At 39.8% G+C, this 18,986-nt stretch overlaps 2 protein-coding genes across 2 annotated transcripts; one reads left to right on the top strand and one right to left on the bottom strand.

Annotated features, from left to right (window-relative positions):
- Positions 1-1,392: 1,392 nt before the first annotated feature.
- LOC110199689 (olfactory receptor 5G3-like) lies at positions 1,393-2,317 on the bottom strand. Its single transcript, XM_078148332.1, is given in 3 exon segments — positions 1,393-1,559; positions 1,562-1,975; positions 1,978-2,317. Coding segments are annotated over 3 exon segments (921 nt in total).
- Positions 2,318-17,623: 15,306 nt separating this feature from the next.
- On the top strand, positions 17,624-18,652 carry LOC110199581 (olfactory receptor 5G9-like). Its single transcript, XM_020974454.1, has one exon. It carries the CDS (start codon positions 17,624-17,626, stop codon positions 18,650-18,652), a length of 1,029 nt encoding a protein of 342 aa, XP_020830113.1.
- Positions 18,653-18,986: the final 334 nt, after the last annotated feature.

Raw genomic sequence — 18,986 nt, 5'->3', positions numbered from 1 at the left:
CACCCTTTTATTGTATTTACTTAAGTTTCTAGTGTGATACCGAATGGGGTTCCTTGATCCTGGAATTAATTTTTTCTTTGATATGAAGATTTGGAATTTTGGGTGTTTTCAGTTTGGGATTTCTCTCTAGGGATAACCTTGTGATTCGAATGTAGATTTTTCCTGAATCCAAGAATGGTAATCTCTCCAAGATACATGACCCGTTCAGAAGGAGAGAAATAAAACAGAATCTTTCACAAGAAAATAGTTTAAAACAAAATGAAAGGAAAGTGGGCTTGATTTAAATGGGTTCCCTTCACAGCTCACTTGCATGATATTCAGCTGGGTGATGCTGGGCAAATCACTCACACTTTACTTGTCTCAGTTTTCTCATCTATAAAACATGGATCAATCACTCATTCAAAGAACATTCATGAAGATCCTGCTATGTTCCAGGAATGTAGAAATAACAATAGAATTTATTTTACAAGCGGATTGTGAATATCGAGTGGGATAATGTGCGTAAAGTGATTTGCAAACCATAATCAACATGTAAATGAGATTATTAGCATCATAATTATTTTTGCTGTTCAGGCATTTCAGTCCTGTCTGACTCTTTGTGACCGCATTTGGGATTTTCTTGGCAAAGATACTGGAGTGGTTTGCCTTCTCCAGTTCATTTTACAGATGAGGAAACTGAGTACATCTTTTTTTTTTGTATTAGATAACTTATGAGTGTCTTGTTTCATTACAATACCAGACCTAAACTATTGGAGTACTAATATGAGTGAAATAAGACCATAATATCCAGCTGCTTCAAAATAAAAGCAAATATGAAATGGGATATAGAAGGGCAAATACATCAGTGAAAGAAAATAAAAGAATACGTCTTAAACTAGCTGCACCTGATCAACAGTGGTGGCTTGATTCTAGTAACTCTACAGAGAGCAAGGGGTCACAAAGAAGAAGGATTCCAACTGGCTCTTGGATTCTGATTCTGGCTCCATCATGACTGGGTAAACCGATGAATAAACATCTGTTATGCACGTTCCACGTGCCAGACACTGTGTAAGAGCTGGGTGGTGTTACACAAAACATTCAGCCTCCCTAGGACTTGGGCTTGGGCTTGGGCTTGGGTGCCTCACCTGCAAAGGGAGACCTTGGGCTAGATGATTCTTCATGTTTCTACGACACACGAATGAGTATCAGGCTTGGTATCCATTTATGTTGGAAAAGCACTGAAGCCGTTTCCTAGACTCAGAAGTCATCCTGGCAGGCCAAGGGCAATCACACTTGAGAGATCACAGGGCATGCCCTGCTAGGACTTCTCTATTCTATTCACCACCTCTCAAAGTCCATTACTCCTTTGTCAACTGACCTTCATTCAGAGCATAACATGAGTGAACCTCTTTCTTACTTGCCCAGTAGAGACATCTTCCTTTCTAAATTCCTTCTGAATGCATTTTTCACCTCCTTATTCCTCAAACTACAAATGAGGGGGTTCAACATGGGGATCACTGCTGTGTAGAACACAGACACCACCTTGTTGAGATCCAGTAAGAAGCTCACACTGGGCCTCAGAGGGTCCCATAGATGATACTGACAGCAGTCGAATGGGAGGAGCAGGTGGAGAAGGCCTTGGGCCTCCCATCAGCAGAGTGGATCCTCAGGATGGCCGTGAGGATGTAGATGCAGGAGACAAGAATGGTCAGGCCACTTATGACTCCAACAACCCCAGCCATGATGAAAAGGATTAATTTAATGATGTGAGTGTCAGCACGTGCAAGGGAGAGCAAAGGCGAGACATCACAGAAGAAATGATTGATGATATTCTGGCCACAGAAGGGTAACCAGAAAGTTAATGCCATACGAGCAGCAGAGGCTAGAAGGCCCGTGGCATAAGGCCCAACCACAAGCCATACACAGACACTCTGGGACACGATAACTGTATACAGTAATGGGTTGCAGATTGCCATACACCTATCATATGCCATAAGAGAAAGGACTCAGTGGTTACAGAGAGTACAAAGAGCCACATCTGGGCCGTACAACCCAGGAAAGACATGATTTTCTTCTCCACAAAAAAGTCCACCAACATCTTTGGGGTAATGGTAGAAGAGGAGCAGATATCCACAAAGGACAAGTGACTGAGAAAAAAGTACATGGGGGTGTGAAGCTGGGAGTCTGTCCATATCAGGATGAGCATGCCCAAATTCCCAATGAGAGTGACGAGATAAAAAGACAGAAACATCAGAAAGAGGACAGCTTGTTGTGGGAGGTGATTTGTGAATCCCGAGAAAAGAAATTCAGTCACCACAGTTTGATTCCTAGCTTCCATTATCTGTTGTAATCTACTAAGAGAAAGAGAAAGAACACCTCTATCAATAAAGCAGTCTCCTGCTTCCAGTCAGCATAAATGATTCACCATGTCTGCAAGGCTCTCTCTCCTCTCCTCTGCCTCTTAAAAATAATGATAATTACTAGCGTTTCTATAGTGCTTTGAGGTTTTCAAAGCTCCTTACAAATGTTATCTCATTTGATTCTTGTAACAACATGGAGAAGTAGCCCCAATTATCCCCTTTTACAGATAAGGAAACTGAGGCAGGCAGATTAAGTGGCTTGCCAGGGGTCATTCTATTATCACATGTCTGAAGAGGCATTTAACCACATGCCTTCTTTATCCTAACTAACTTTCCTGATGCCCTCCACTTGTCAGTGCTCTCTTTCCTTTGAAATTACTGTGCCCATGCCTCATACTTATTATCTCTTTGTGTTTTCTCATCTTCCTTTCCCCCTACTCTCTAGTAAAATATAAATTCTTTGAAGGCAGGAATGGTTTTGTCTTGTTGCTCCCAGGACCTCACGTTGTGGTTTTTTGACATGACATACACATAACAGTGCTTGGTTAATGTTGATTGAATGGAATCAGTTCCTAACTCAAGCCTTTTGAAGTCTTCATCTGAACCTGTTATATGTTTTCTTCATGTTTCCATGTAGCCCTTGAAAGCAGATATTTCACGTAAAGAGAGGAAAAAAAATACTAAATCTGGTATGTTATATTGACTTACAACTAAAAAAGAGCAAAATTATATGCCTGCATAGTGTGTGTGTGTGTGTGTGTGTGTGTGTGTGTGTGTGTGTGTGTGTACACGTACGTGTAGTCTCTTGCTTTGGATCATCCACAACCTTCAAGGTCATCTAGTCTAATCTGACCTAAATCTAACCTGCACACCTTACAGTTCAGTACACTGAAGCCCCAAGAAATGGACTGACTTGCTCATACTAAATGATAAACCTGGAATTGGAACCCAGGTCCTTCAGCTCCAAATCCCATGCTCTATGCATTCAGAGACAGGATTTGAACCCAGATCTTCCTGACTCCAAGCCCTCCAGCACTAGGTCATACAAATGAGTTTAGGTACATACACACGCCAGGGATTTTCAGCAGGCATGTAGCCAAATGCCACTTAAATATGGCAGCTAGCACAATGGTATTCTCAGGATCTCACTCTCGCTTAGAGATAAGTGTTTTTGTCTATACTGGATCATGGATACAGAAGAGGAAGGGACTTGAGAGGCCATGTAGCCCAAATCTCTCGTTTCACAGATGAGGAAACTGAGGCCCCAAAGGATTTCCCAAATTTCCACAAGTAGCAAGGCGTAGAGGTGTGATTTGAATCTAAGACCTCTGGTTTCAGAGCCATTGTCCTCTCCACTGTACTAACCTGTCCAGGTGTATCATGACATCTTCAGAACATCACATTCATCCAACAATATCACCAATTCTGTTACAAAAGAATGGCCTCGTATGAGATGAGCATGAAAGTTCCTTCTAGCTCCATGTATGTGAAACACATGATTTAATAGGAGGCAGCTTGCCCTAGTAGACAGAGTGCTAGACATGGGCTCAGGATGATCAGGGTTCAAATCATCTCATAGACAATTACCAGCTAGATGCAAATTTCTCCAGCTCCCTGAACCTTGATTTCCTGTCTACAATGGGAGCGAGAAAGCCTATTCACTTACCTCGTTGGGTTGCTAGGAGCATCAGATGACACGGCATATGTCAAATGTTTTGCCAGCCTTAACACACTCTATAAATATGACTTATGTTTATGATCCCACTCCTCATTTCATGTTGTGGAATCACAGACTGGTTGGTTACCACTGATCTCTTATAAGAACCCTGGGTGTTATTTTTGTTCAATTCTTAATATCATTTTTAATGAGCCCCAGGATGGTTCGCTAAATGCATTTTCTCTGGGGAATCCACTTCCTAGAGGGAATTCTTCACGGAGTATTTCAAAGTGAACCATAGAACTTAAAGGAACCTATTCACAACTTAGAAGATGTGAAAGAAGTTAATCCCACTTCCCAGGGGGCTGAATGTCACAGCTTCTGTTTACCACATAGAAAGGAAAGATTCTGTTCTGTCCCAAATCATGGAGTCCTCTGACTGCTGTGAAAAGAGAATAGGTACTTCTATACTCTGTAGTGGTCTACCATCAAAGAGATTGCCTTCTACATGGAAGGTGATTTGCTTGATCAGAAGTCAGATCTCTGACAAATCCCAAACCTTAGAGGTTTTTATATGTGTAGGTGAGGAATTAAAATGATCTTCACAATGCTTGAGTCCAATACTAACCTGCAAATACTGCTGTAGAAAAAGGCCCTGGGGAAATCCTATTTAGGAACATGGCACATGAAGCTATAAGGGAACTTGGAGGTCATCAGTTCCTGTGGTGGAGGGAAAGGAGGCCCAGAGACGAGAAGCTACATTCGATGATGATAGCTCCCAATGGAGAATATAGACTTGGGTGGTATATACATTGACCCTAATATTGCAAGTAAATTCAATCTGGAAACCCAACAGAACTCTCATCAGTTACAATGGTCAGTGTTCATACCATGCTTCCAAAGTCTAATGTCACATCCCTCCTTTCCCTTGACAGTTGCTAAAGTATTTAGAGAGGAATGGAACCAAGTGATTAAGGTTTGCAGACATCTAGTCCAGTGCTTCTTAAACTGTGGGTTGTGACCCATGGGATGTTGACCCACAGTTTAAGAAGTGTTGACAGGCTCAAGAGTGAAAAAAGTTTAAGAAGTCCTGATTCTAGTTCAACCCCATCATTTTACAGATGATGAAATGGAGGCCCACAGAAATAAAGTGACTTGTCCAAGGTCACATGGATACAATGGCAGAGTTGGTGGTGGCATGTTCTTCATAAGGGATTGTGTTTGGACACTCAGTGGGAAGTACCTGTTGTTTAATATTGTATTTTTCTTTTCTTTTTGGCTTTCTATTAGAATAGTAAGATTCATAAGGACTAAAGTTAGAGTTCTCAGGATCACTCAAGAAACCATAATAGCTCAAATTACAATATCTCACAATTCTCTGGCATTTCAAGTACACAAAGTAATTTCATTGTAACAATACTGCACCTTATTCTATGATCTATCATTCCACAATCTTACTAAGGGAGTTTTAGGCATTAGAAGCCTCATTTTAAAGTAACTAAACTAAACATTAAGGAGAGCCTTCTGGAGGTGGGGGAGCCAAGATGGCATAGTAGAGGAAGCACTACATCTAAGTTTTCCCAACATTCCCTTCCAGACAACTTTAAAATAACTCCTTAAATTGACTTTTGGATTGGCAGAGCCAACAAAAGGTTAAAGTGAGACACTTGAAGAATAATTGCTGATGACCTATTCCTAGAATTATAATTAAAATATATGTGTTATTTATAGCTTGGGCACATCCACAATAGTTCTTGAAGACCAGGTGAGCCTTAGGTTATAGAAGTCACACAGTGGACTGCAAAGCTAACATTGCATCTGGTAGAAAGAAAGTTAGAGAAGAATCTGTGCTAAGATCAAAGGGGCCTTCTCTAAAGGTATCATTGCATTTCTTCTTACATTGTTTCTCTTCTTAAGAAAGTTTTAAAAGAAGTATATTTTTGTCCTGACAATGGCCAGAATACAGCTGTGACATATATGGCATCTCTAATATGGTCAGACCAAGTTTTCTGGTGGCCCAATTAGCCTGTAGTGTTACCTCTGTAGGAAGCCAAACTGCAAGGGACTGTTTTGTCTTTGTGACATCAGGATTTAGCACAGTGCCAGATATACAGTAGGTGCTTAATGAATGCTTGTTGTCTTAAAGGGAATTGTATGACTGTAACAGGCCCCTCAAGTTGTATTTGCTCCTAATAATCATATCTCACATTTACAAAGCATTTTGAAGTTTGCCAAGTGATTTAACATTCATTATCTCCTCTATAATAGAATCTTAGATTCAGAGTTGACCTGAGATCCTTTTGTAGGATTTTAGATTCAGAAGAGATCTTAGTCATCATAGGAACAAGATTTGAACTCCTGACCAATGCAGGAATTTGCTAGGATTTGAACTCTGATTCATGATCTATACCACACTGCTTCCTACAATTTGTTCTTTACAACCTCCCTGTGAGATAGGCCTTGTTATTATCTTCATTTTGTAGATAAGGGAATTAAGGCTCAGAGAGGTTAAACTCTAACTTGGCCAGGGTCACAGAGCCACTCAGCCCATAAGGTGGAATTTGAACAGAAGTATTCTTGATGCCAAGGCACGAGCACCATCCATTATGCCACCTGCCTCTCCGGCTAAAGGAGCAGAAATTTCCCACTGTGGGAGATTCTTAGCAGTTCTGTGTTCTTGCTCTCTTTGACTTGCTAAGTCTCCAAGCTGTAGCCGTCTGTGAAGGAAATCCAAAGCATTTTGAGGTTTCCCACAATATGTGACTCTCCTAGAATTTCTTCACAGCAACTCAATAAAGAATCATCACTCGGGGTCAATGTAATTTCTTGCTCTCAGTGGTCTTGATTGTTTAGAATAAATACATCTTTTCATAGCCATGATGTAGGGCCAACCAAGGCAGAGAAAATGCTGGGTGTGACTCCAAGCTTGCAAAGATAAATGCCTCTGAAGTACTAGGTGCTGGAGAAATTGATAATGGGAATTTTTAGGTGTAGTTGAAGTTTAGTTCAACTTTAGCTGAAAAATGTCTTGAACTCTCTGAAGTCTGTTAACCACATCAGGACAAATCTACCAGAATCCTTCTTTTTTCTCCATCCCCTCCCCATCCGATAAGTTATCCCTCATGAAGGCAATCGAAATAGCAAAGTAATATCAGTATCCTTAATATGTATGATAATAAGAAGTCAAGTGAACAAGCGAATCCAAAGAAAGACAGAAACAGTCCTTACTTTCAAGGAGTTCACAGTCTAATGAGATAGACAACATACAAAACACCACGCAATACACACTGAAGCATAATGGTAGAACGTCTTGAGATCATGCCAAGCGAGGGTTGGTGGAAGGAAATTAGGATGTTTAACCTAAGAAGAAAATGGTCAGATATGCTTCCTGATTTAAAGGATATCCTGCAGAATATAGGTTACCCTTGATCTGATTGGCCTTAGAGGTCAGACATAGGAGCAATGAATGGGAAGTTTTAGGAAAACTTCCTAACAATCAGAGATATCCCAAAGTGAAGTGAACTGCATCTGGAAAGAATGGGTTTCTCTTCATCAGAGGGTTTTTCGTTTGTTTGTTTTTTAGGTAATCGGGGTTAAGCGACTTGCCCAGGGTCACATAGCTAGTGAGTGTCAAGTGTTTGGTCTGAGGCTGGATTTGACCTCAGGTGCCCCTGACTTAGCGCCATGCTCTATCCACTGCACCAGCGAGCTGCCCCACATTAGAAGTTTTTAAGTAAAAGCTTGAGGATCAATCTTTAGGTTTATGATAGAGGGAATACTTCTTCAGGTACAAATCAACTTGATATTTGCTGTGCTATTATTTGATAAGGTCGTTTATAGAACCTTAGAATTGTCAGGGACTTATGATAATCAGTCTCATACCTCTTCTCTCCCACACTTTCCTTTGGAGTCTCCCAAACACTGAGCTAGCTCTGGCAATGCATGCATCAACCTCATTATCGATATTTACATACCTAGAAAGTATACTGCCAAGGTAAGTGAACTTATCCACGGCATTCAAAACTTCTCCATTTGCTGTAACCGATGGTTCCACGTATGGGTGGTGTGGTGCTGGATGATGGAATACCTGCATTTTCTTGGTGTTAATGGTTAGGCCAAAATTAGCACAAACAACAGAAAAACAAACCAAACTCAAGGTCTACAGAGCCGTTTTGTGCTGACCTCATTGTCAGCGCCATGCCAGGAAACTGAATCACTTCCATTTGAATTGTTTTAGGATGATTTCCGAAGATCACCTGGCAGGATAAGACACCAGACACTGAGGTCCCTTCTCTTACTAAACTGCCAAGCAGTCAAGCTCTACCACAGAGAGCCCAGCTATGATGGGTGGACACGTTGTTCAGATGTCAAATGTATGCTTGCCAGAAAGGCTATTTTATGGAGAATTCACACAGGGCGAGCACTCACATGGCAGTCAGAAGAAGTGATACAAGGAAACTTTCAAGGTCTCTCTTAAGAACTTCAGAATTGATTGTGTGATATAGGAGACGTTGGCAGAAGACAGCCCAACACAGTGTGCCCTCGTCAGAGAAAGCGCTATGCTCTATGAGCAAAGCAGAACTGAAGTAGCTCAAAAGAAATGTGAGATGCGCAAATTTAGAGAACCCACACCAAACGTTAACATGGATTACTTGTGCCTGACCTGTGATAGAGCGTTCGGAGTTCGTATTGGTCTGATCAGCCATAGAAGGCCACATTGTGACTTGATTCTAACACAGTGACATAATGTGGGTTCTCTTCAAGAACAAAGGACAATAACCAGCAAACCAAGGACTTAGGAGATCATCTAATCCCATAATAACAAAATAGAACTTTAGAGCAAGATGTGATCTCAGAGGCCATTATCAGTGGCCACCTACCTTTTGCTTGAAGATGTCCACAGAGGGAGAATCCACTATCCTCAACAGGGAGGACAGTCTAGCCCACTTTGGGGGAGATTCCCATTGTCTGAAAGCTTTTTTCCTAAAATCAAGTGTAATTTATTCCATCCACTACTACAGAAAGACGCCTGGATTAGTTATACTCCCTTTACAATTCTGGGATAAAAAACAAACAAGCAAACAAAAATCTCTCAATTATGTAAACTTACCAAAGACTTCCGTCAGTGGGGTAATAATAGACACACCTACCAATCATGAATGTGAAAGTGGTGCTGATTATATAGTAGATACCGGTAAATAGTCTATCAGGACGGGATAGTAAAATAATTGCAATACTTAGTTTTGTCACAGGGTGGCAGTATTCCTTCAAGAACCTCCGTGCAGCTTGCTATATCTATATACATATTATATAAACAGATATACATATGTGCAGATTTTTACCATTATTAAGACAGATTTTAGTGACTTTAAGAAAGATAAGAAATAAGTCAACTGATTTTAGTGTGCAGAAAATTTCAGAGGAAAAATATTTTTACAAGTTTTTGGGTTTTTTTGGTATGTGGATTTTTCTCTTGAAAAAATGGATAATTTGGAGTTAACAACTCTCTGTCTCTCTGTCTCTGTCTCTGTCTGTCTTTCTCTGTCTGTCTGTCTCTCCTCCCTCAGGGATGTATCAATGATAAATTGATTACATATTATCACCTGAATTTTAATTTCCCCCCACCAAAAGATTTCTAATAATGAAACATCTCTCCAAATAATTGAGTGTATCATCTTGGATAAGTCATATTATCAAATGAGTTACCATAAAGAAAGTGCTTTAAAGCCTTTTAAGAATTAAAGAAATAATATTTATTATTAACAACAACAATTTTATTATTACCTCTCTAGCCTACATTTGGGGCAGCTAGGTGGCATAGTGGATAGAGGGCCAGGCCTGGAGGCAGGAAGACTCATCTTTGTGATTCAAATCCAGTCTCAGCTACTTACTAGCTATGTGAGCCCTGGGCAAGTCACTTTACTTTGTTTTTCCTCGTCTGTAAAAATGAGCTGGAGAAGGAAATGGCACACTACTCAAGTATCTTTGCCAGAAAAACCCCAAATGGGGTCAAGAAAGGTCAGAAATGACTGAAAAATAACTGAACAATAAAATAAAAACCAATATTTCCTCATTTGGAAAATAATATACTATAAACTTTAAATGATGTTCTAAGGTCCAACGAAATAGTCTATTTAAAGGGGTCTAGAATAAATTCAAAATTGTAAAACTGTAAGAAATTATAATTATTAAGAAAAAATCCCCATAGGAAATCATTTATCATAGTAATAACTCCCATTTGTATAGCATTTTAAGGTTTACAATATTCTTTCCTTACAATAACACTGTGCAATACGTAATGTATCCTCATTTTATATATGAAAAAACTGAGACTTTGAGAGCCCTTGATTACCAAGCTATGAAATACTGCTTATAAGGATCAATGTCACTGAAGACTGAAAATGTGTTGGATCTGTAAACAAAAGACCTGAGTTCAAATCTCAGCTAAGCTACTTGCTATGTGTGATTTTGGGTAAATCATTTCCTCTCTAGAGGCCTCAGTTTTCTCATCTGCAAAATGAGAAGTTTGGAGAAGATGATTTCTAAGGTCCCTTCCATCTCTGAATATAGGATCCCATTAATTTGAACCCAAGTCTTCCAAGTTCGTTGTTCTATCCATTATACCAGCCTAATGGATTTACTCCAGAGGAAGGAGCCATGATCAACCCTGTCTATTCTAGGATAATGAAGGTAAGGAACTCTAGAAGCCTGGAAGTATTTTCTAGAAACTATTTTCGTCACTTCCTTTTTTATGGAAAAAGATAACCTAGTGTACTGGAAACTCTTATCTGAGGCATCCTCCACATAGGATTGACATAAATCGCAATCCTCCTTGAAATATGGCGATAATAATATTGTCCTGCCAGGGATTTTTATGAACCCAAGAAAGGCTATTGTAGGGGATATTCAGTGATCTAGAGAATTTTTATTGGGATTTCCATAGGTTTGATCATTCTACAAAGGACCCAATAAGAAAGGACAAGAGTCTATGCAGCTGAGTGAAAATACTTAGCATTCACCATAAATTGAATCTCTGTAGACTGTTTAGGGCATGAAGATAGCATGAGTCCTTTAATTGGTTTGTCTCAGAATAACTCCCAAGAAAGGAGTAACTTGAGGGATCTCCCCAAGAAACCCATGATGCAACAATTCTTGTGAAGAATGGGATCTTTCTTCACAGGGAAGTTCCACTCTGGATAAAAACAAAAAGACTGCTGGGAAATAATGCCATCTCACCTGTGTGCAGAGAGGGCTGGGGAGTGGGAGATAAGTGGTGAGACCCAGAATGCTGATAAGTAGATCTGATAAGAATCTGGTAATTCCATTTCTGACTGGGATCCTTCTTTTTTAATTCCAGAGAGAAAAAAGGACCCAAAAAAGGTAAGTCTAGTAATTTTTAATCTCCCTTCTCTTTTTACCCTTTAAGAGAGCCAAAGATATTGAGGTGTGGAGGAGTGGAAGTTCAGAGTTTTAGAAACATTAGATTGTTGAATTTGAAAAGCTGAAATGATTTGAGTCATCATACAGTCAACTCGTCTCATTGTATAGACATTGAACCAGAATCTCAGGGTGACGGAATGACTTGTCCAGGGTCACATTGCAAAGGCAGAACTAGAACCCCAGTCTCCTGGTTACTGATGAATTTTCTTTCCCACAGTGATACTAATTAAAATGCTTGTCCTAATTTTGGAATTTCTTGCTTGGCTGTCTTTTACTTTTTTGTTGTTCTTGCTGTTGCCGCTTCTCCAGCACTTAGATCAGTTCCTGGAACATAATAGGAGATTAATAAATACTAATTGACTGACTGACTAAATTTGCTGATGTTTTAACCCAGTTTTGCTTTACGTATTAGCTGACTTTTCGGATTAGCCATTCTGTGGCAAATTCTTCTTTAAGCCATTAAATACCTAGATAAATGGAGAGCTTTCTAAGGCTCACAATTTAAAGCCATGCACAACAAACTATTTATTTGTGAAAGAGAAAGAAGAAAGCGGTAATTGGCAAGGCAATCCCTCCCAAATAAGGCATCCAAATGAAGAAAAATGGACCCTGTGCAGGGATGGTCTGATTGTCTTAAAGCTCTCTACTCTAACAAGTATGGATTATAACATTGAGTTTACAATGAACATTATCAAAGATACAAGCTTAACTATTGGCTCATTTCTTTTCTTTCACTCAATGGGCTCAATCCTTTCAGAATAAAGACAAAGGGAACCCCAGTTCATGGAGGTGGGTATGGAAGATCCCAATTTGAATTGCAACCTTGATCTCTTGAATGCAGCCCCATCATGTAGTAAGGAAGTGAGTAAGCATTTATTAAGCACCTACTATGTGCCAGGCACTCTTATCCCATCTGACCTTCACAACAACCTTAGGAAGTAGTTGCTATGATCATTCCCACTTTGAAGCTTAGAAACCTGAGATTAAGAGAGGTTAAATGACTTGCCCAGGGTCACATACCTCATTATATAGAATTTAAACTCAGACCTTCCACACTCCAGAAACAGTTCTCTGTCTACTGCTCCTCCTAGCTGCCTAATTAGCTAGCTAGAATGCTGAACTTGGAGACAGGAAAGCCTGAATTAAAATCAGCCTCAGATACTTACTAGCTATGTTTCCCTGGGTAAGTCACTTAACTTCTGACTGCCTCAGTTTCCTTATCTGTAAAATGGGGATAATAATAGAGATATTTTCTAAGTGTTTTGCAAATCTTAAAGTACAAAAAAATGCTAGTGATGAAAATGATGAAGATGATGAAGATGGTGACAGTTGGTTTATGGCACAGGGAGCTGAGCTTCACAAAGATTCATACATTTATATATAAAGTTGAAAGAATCCAGGAAATATGTATACACATCTATGGTGTGTCAGGAAGGCAGAAATACCTACTTTGCTATCTAGAATCCTCAATATGGAGAGAGATTAGTGTTGCAGTTTTCATGGGGTATCTTGAACTCTACAGGTCTTCTTGACTCCAAGTCCAGAAATCCAGCCACTATAACCCACTGCCCAAATGCTATTCATTAACTGCTAGTTTGATTTTGTTTCTGAGAAAGGATTGGGGATGTTTTTGGCTAGTTCATTTTGAGCTTTATAAAGGAAAATTAGGGGCAAAAAGAGTGTGTATATATGTATATATGATGTACATGCATCTCTCTCTGTGTAATTGGATAATTAAGTCCAAAGAAGGCATAGCTACTAAAAACACAGCAATAAATAGCCAATGGATAAAAGGTTCTGTCTATATTTCATTTATTAAATTATTTTGGCTGATAAATAATTTGAAATTGGGTAGGACTGTGACTTTGGTTTATAGGTATTAGCACAAAAATGTTGACTGATCATGTTTTAGAATACCCTAAGGAGCCATTTTAGGGCATGATAGCCCCTCCTTGGGGGCTCCACCTTGGTCAAACCAAATCTAGAGTACTTTATTTAGTTGTGGTCACCATATTTTGGGATAAGCTGGAGTGCACCTAAGGACAGGATGACCAAGTCATGCTCTATGACTATTGGTTGAATGATCTGAGAACGTTTAGCTTGGAGAAGAGAAGATTTAGGGAAAGACGAGATAAATATCAGCAAATATTTGGTGACTATTATGTTGAAGAGGGATAAGAACTTTGCTTTGCCCTAGAGGGCAGAACTAAGAGCATTTGTGGGGAAGATGCAAGAAAGGTAACTTTAGGCTTTATATGAGGAAACTTTTCTCAAAAATTCAAGCTGTCCAAAGTGTAAAGGGAAGCTTTAGGAAATAATAGGCTTTCCCCTCATTCAAAGTCTTCAAATAAAAGCTGGTCAACAACTTGTCAGGTAGTTCACGAAGGTGACTTTAGCTCAGTGGATAAGTTGGTTTTGACATCGGTTCCACCTCAGAAGGTCTTTGAATTCTTCAACACTTCAGAGAACTGTGGATTCTACAAAATGGCTACTCTTTCCACCTGCGTAGCTCTCCATGTCTCTGAAACTTCAGAGGTTTTCTTTGAAAATTGCTGTGGTCAATACTCATCTTGGGCTGAGTCATGTGATGGACCTCTCTCCAGGTAACTCAGCTAGTCCCTGGGGGACAAACAGTCAACCATCAAGGTTCTGCCTGAAGTCTCTCCAGCTTGGTGGGAACTGCTTGGTCTTGGTTTCTATCATTTCAGCCTTGGGGACCCAAAGATTCATGTCTATATCATGAGGTTTAGAAGAAGGATGTTAATGGGGAATTGATGACTTTCATGAAAGAACCATAGCGATATCAATAACTGACATGGATAAATGTTTTCAGGTTTGCAAAGGTCTTTACATACATTATGCCTCGCAAAAAAACCTGTAAGGAAGGCATTCCTATTATTATTCCTATTTTGCAGATAAGGAAATTGTGGCTCAGATGGTTTAAGTAACTTTCACGTGGTCAAATCACAAGTAGATTTGAACTTGGGTATTTCGGATACCAAGTCATACACAACCCTAATTCTGCCCTAAAGGCAGGATCTGTTCTGGGGTGGCTGCAGGTTCCCCATCCCTGAACTGTCTTATTTTTTTTTTTTAACATTCCAGAGCTTAGCACCATGGTTTACACATGCTAGGCATTTAATAATTTTTAAAAGTTAAAATGTAATTAAATTAGATGAGCAAGTGACTGGTCTTGTCAAGAGAAGTAAATATTGCATTGTGATTAAATATTTGACTAATTTATCTTTGTGTAGTTTTCCTATTAATTTACTTATTCATTTTATGGTTTCAATGATGCTTTTTTTGGTTTTGTTTTTGACATTACAGTCATCAGGCTTCTTCTTTCCTTGTGAAAAATGCATTGCATGGGAATATGAGTGTGTATATCCAGATATGTGGTCCATTTTAGCCTTGTTGGTACTTTCTCATGCTCTTTGAGGCTTCCAGACATCTTCACTGGCCCTGATCTCATGCTAGTTTCACCACAGAAAGGTATTAGAATTAATTCATATCTTGTGATCTAAAAAGAGAAGGTATTCTATCAGCATCATTCACATTAATTACAATGAGCAAATTCCTGTTGGATAAATGAGAATTATTTTCATGGAATTAAAATTTATTGCTGCTCTGAAGTGTATGCTACATGGCTATTGTCTATAGTCGTTTCAATTACAGATTAGAACGAGACTGGGATGTGGGATGATAACTGAGGACATGCTAATGTAGGTTTTTGGATTTAAAAGTTCAGGATGCTTTACAAAACCTGACTGATTAATGCAGCAGGAAAGGCGATAAGCACTTGTTTGATCATTGTAAGGAGGAACAAATCTGTGATTTCATCTATTATTAGTGCATAATGTTAGTGTATCCCTTCACTAAATCAAATCAGCATTTTTTTTCTGCAACTCACAATCCCGAAGAGTCATTAAGAAGTTAAGTGACTGGGGTAGGGTGATACAATCAGTATCTGTCAGAGATGACACATGAGTCCAGTTCCTCTTGACTCTCGGCCAGCCCTCTATTCATGAAACCCTGCCGCCACTTGGGCCATATGAGAAAAATGGTCAGAAATTATCAGGAAATTATATGACCAGCCTAATCTAGTATAGCATTGTTCTCACATCAGCTCTGTGAGGTAGGAACCTTATGCATAGCTATTCCCATTTTCCAGATGAACTTGAAGCTGGAGAGGTGAAGTTACTCAAAGTCAAACAATTAGCAAGAGCTTTCCTCCTCCACAAGGCCACTCCTAATCCCCACTTCCTTATGCTGGTTGTTAGTGCCTCCCCATTTGAAATTACCTTGTATTTACTTTGCATGTGCCTCTTATTTACTTATAAATACATGTGTTGTTTCCTCTAATAGAATGGAAGCTCCGTGTGGGTAGGAACTCTCCTATTATTGTCACTTTTCCCCAAGTGCCTAGCAGAGTGCATGGCACATAGTAGGTGCTCAATAAATGCTTGTTTGCTTGAGATGTAGGAGCCAGGAACTCAACCCAGATCTTGCAACTCCAACAGTAGCAGATAGCTTGGTGGCTAAGAGCAGTGAATGTTAGATTTGTGGCCACGAAGATATCAGTTCAAATCCTGCATCCTAAGAAGAGCTTATGAGCCTGGGTAAGTCACTTAATATCTCATTTGTAAAATGAAGATAGTAAGAGTACCTTCTTTTCACGGTTATGGTGAGGATCAAAGGAGTTAACATGCTTAAAGGGCTTTGTAAACCTTAAAGTGCTATAGAATAGTAATTATTATAATTATGATATTTATTATATTTTATACATATTATTTTAATATTATACATATTATAATAAATTACATGCATATTTATTATTATAATTATTATTGATGATTATTAATGATAATCATTGTAATTAACATCATGCATCACTGTAATTATCGTGACAATTATCTTTTTCTTATAGATTTTGAATGCTTGGGAGTCTTTGGCATCTCCACATGAATAACTGAGGTAGCGTGATCAGGGCTATTCTGAGGCCACTGAAATTTAGAGGATGCTTTTTGACCTTAGAAACAATGGAATTTAGCACCTAGCTACCAAGAGTAATTCATTAAAATAAGCATCTCCCAAATGGTCATCTTCCTCCTCCCCACCCAGTACATAGTTTTTGAAGTTTTCTTTTTGTTCAAGAAATGTTACTTATGGCTTTGAACCTCCCCAGTAGAAGCATACCGCAGTAATTTAATTTCTTAGATAGAATTCCCCAGAGCTGTTTTCATGGTGGTGGTAGTCATAATCCTTCCTCCTGTACTCTTTGATGCTTCTAGCCATTAGATTATAAGCTCTTTGAGGGCAGGGACTCCCTTTTGCCCCTTTTCATTTCTAAAGTGCTTAGCACGGTGCCGGCTACATTGTAGGCACTTGCTGAATATTTGTTGCTTGTTGATTGATCTCAATTCTATTGTTAGTTGCTTCTCCATTCCCAGGGAGTGAAATCTGGAAGAGTATTAGATGGTTAGTCAAGGGTAGAGAGGCAGAACTGTATGGCGGAGAGACAGCTGAATCTGGAGATTGGAAGTAAGAATTCAAATAACAGCTTTGCTTCTCACTACCTGGGTGACCTTGGGCAAGTCATTTCCCTTGTGGACTCAGCTTTCTCATCTATAAAATAAGGTCTGGGACATGATGATCGCTAGTGTCTCTTACGTTTTGAGATCTTCTGATAGTATATTTTGAGTTTGGAGAATCACATGAGAAGGATCAGGGAAATCTAGAGCTGAGAAGCCATCTAATCTTAACCCTTCATTTGAGAGATGAGCAGACTGAAGCCTCAGGAGCTTAAGTGATTGTGTCCAAGGTAATAGACTTTAGGGGCAGAATTTGAACCAGATCTTCTGGCTCCAGAGCCAATGATCTCTCCACCGTGCCCTGTCATGTGCCTCACTGGGCTGTTGGCTGAATACACCCTGGCTTTAGGGCAGAATTAGGGTTGTGCATGACTTGGTATCAGAAAGACCAAAGTTCAAATCCTACTTGTGACTTGACCACAAGCAAGTTACTGAAACCATCTGAGCCACAGTTTCCTCATCTGCAAAATGGGAATAATAATAGCATACCAAACGGGATTAGTTAGGTAAAATGCTTTGTAAACTTTAGAGCACTGTACACACATTTTTCAGTCATTGTTACTTGTTCCTCTCCCAGCAGAGATCAACCCAAGTAAATGGCCAATGAAAGCTGCACCTGGGTCACTGAGTTCATTTTCCTGGGCTTGGAGTACTATCCCCAGCTGCAGGTCATCCTGTTTGTGCTCTTCCTGTTCTTCTATCTCTTCACCATGATGGGCAACCTGGGAATGATCATCTTAATTCGGATTGATGCCTGCCTTCACAGCCCCATGTATTTTTTCCTCAGCCACTTATCATTTGTGGACATCAGCTTCTCTTCCGTGGTGGGCCCTAAGATGCTGAGAGAATTCTTTCAGGAGAGAAAGACCATCTCTTTCCTGGGCTGTGCCCTGCAGCAATGGTTCTTTGGCTTTTTTGTGGCCACCGAGTGCTTTCTGTTGGCCTCCATGGCCTATGATCGTTATGCGGCGATCTGTAACCCCCTGCTTTACTCTGTGGCCATGTCCCAGAGACTCTGTGTCCAGCTGGTGGTTGGGCCCTACACTATTGGATTCATGAACACCATGACACACACAACAGCTACTTTCCGTCTTCCCTTCTGTGGTCCTAATATCATCAATCACTTCTTCTGTGACATATCCCCCCTGCTGTCCCTTGTATGTGCTGATACCAGCCTTAACAAGTTGTTAGTTTTCATTGTGGCTGGAGCTGTTGGGGTATTCAGTGGTCTGACCATTCTTGTTTTCTATATCTATATCCTCATGGCCATCCTCAGGATCCGGTCTGCAGAAGGGAGAAAGAAAGCCTTCTCTACCTGTTCTTCCCACCTTACTGCTGTCGCCATCTTGTATGGGACCCTCTTTTTCATCTATGTGAGACCTGGTGCGATTTTCTCTCTGGATCTTAACAAAGTTGTCTCCGTGTTTTACACTGCAGTGATCCCTATGTTGAACCTGGTCATCTATAGCCTGAGGAACAAGGAGGTCAAAGATGCCTTCCACAGGACAATTGCTAAAAGGAAGTTTTGTATCAAAAATCAAATTCTTCTCCAGGAAAGGAAATGGAATAAATTCCTCATCAGCTTTCATGAGTTCATTAAGTTGTACACAGTTGTAGAATTCTAGGACACTAAACTTCGTTACTGCATTCACAAGGCCTGTAGGTTTCTCTTCCATGGAAAATAATTTCCCAGGAACACACTATTCTATCAGTCTGCTTATCTAATCTATCTAATCGCGCCTTCAGCATATGCTGTCTTTTCCATCAGGGGAGTTCGTTTTATTGGAAACTTATCTTTCTGCATATACACATAAGTATAGATAAAGATATGCACACGTATATGTGTGCATATACACATATTATACACACACATATATGTGTCTGTGGATACACACCCACACAGTATATAAAAACACCAGTGATAACTACTGCTCTTCTTGGCTATCCAAAGATGTTTTT

The sequence above is a fragment of the Phascolarctos cinereus genome, unplaced genomic scaffold, assembly GCF_003287225.1.
Source record: "Phascolarctos cinereus isolate Bilbo 61053 unplaced genomic scaffold, phaCin_HiC Scaffold_9;HRSCAF=440, whole genome shotgun sequence".
Classification (NCBI taxonomy): domain Eukaryota; kingdom Metazoa; phylum Chordata; class Mammalia; order Diprotodontia; family Phascolarctidae; genus Phascolarctos; species Phascolarctos cinereus.
The sequence above is the reverse complement of the archived record's forward strand: the minus strand, read 5'-3'. Positions and strand labels throughout refer to the sequence as shown.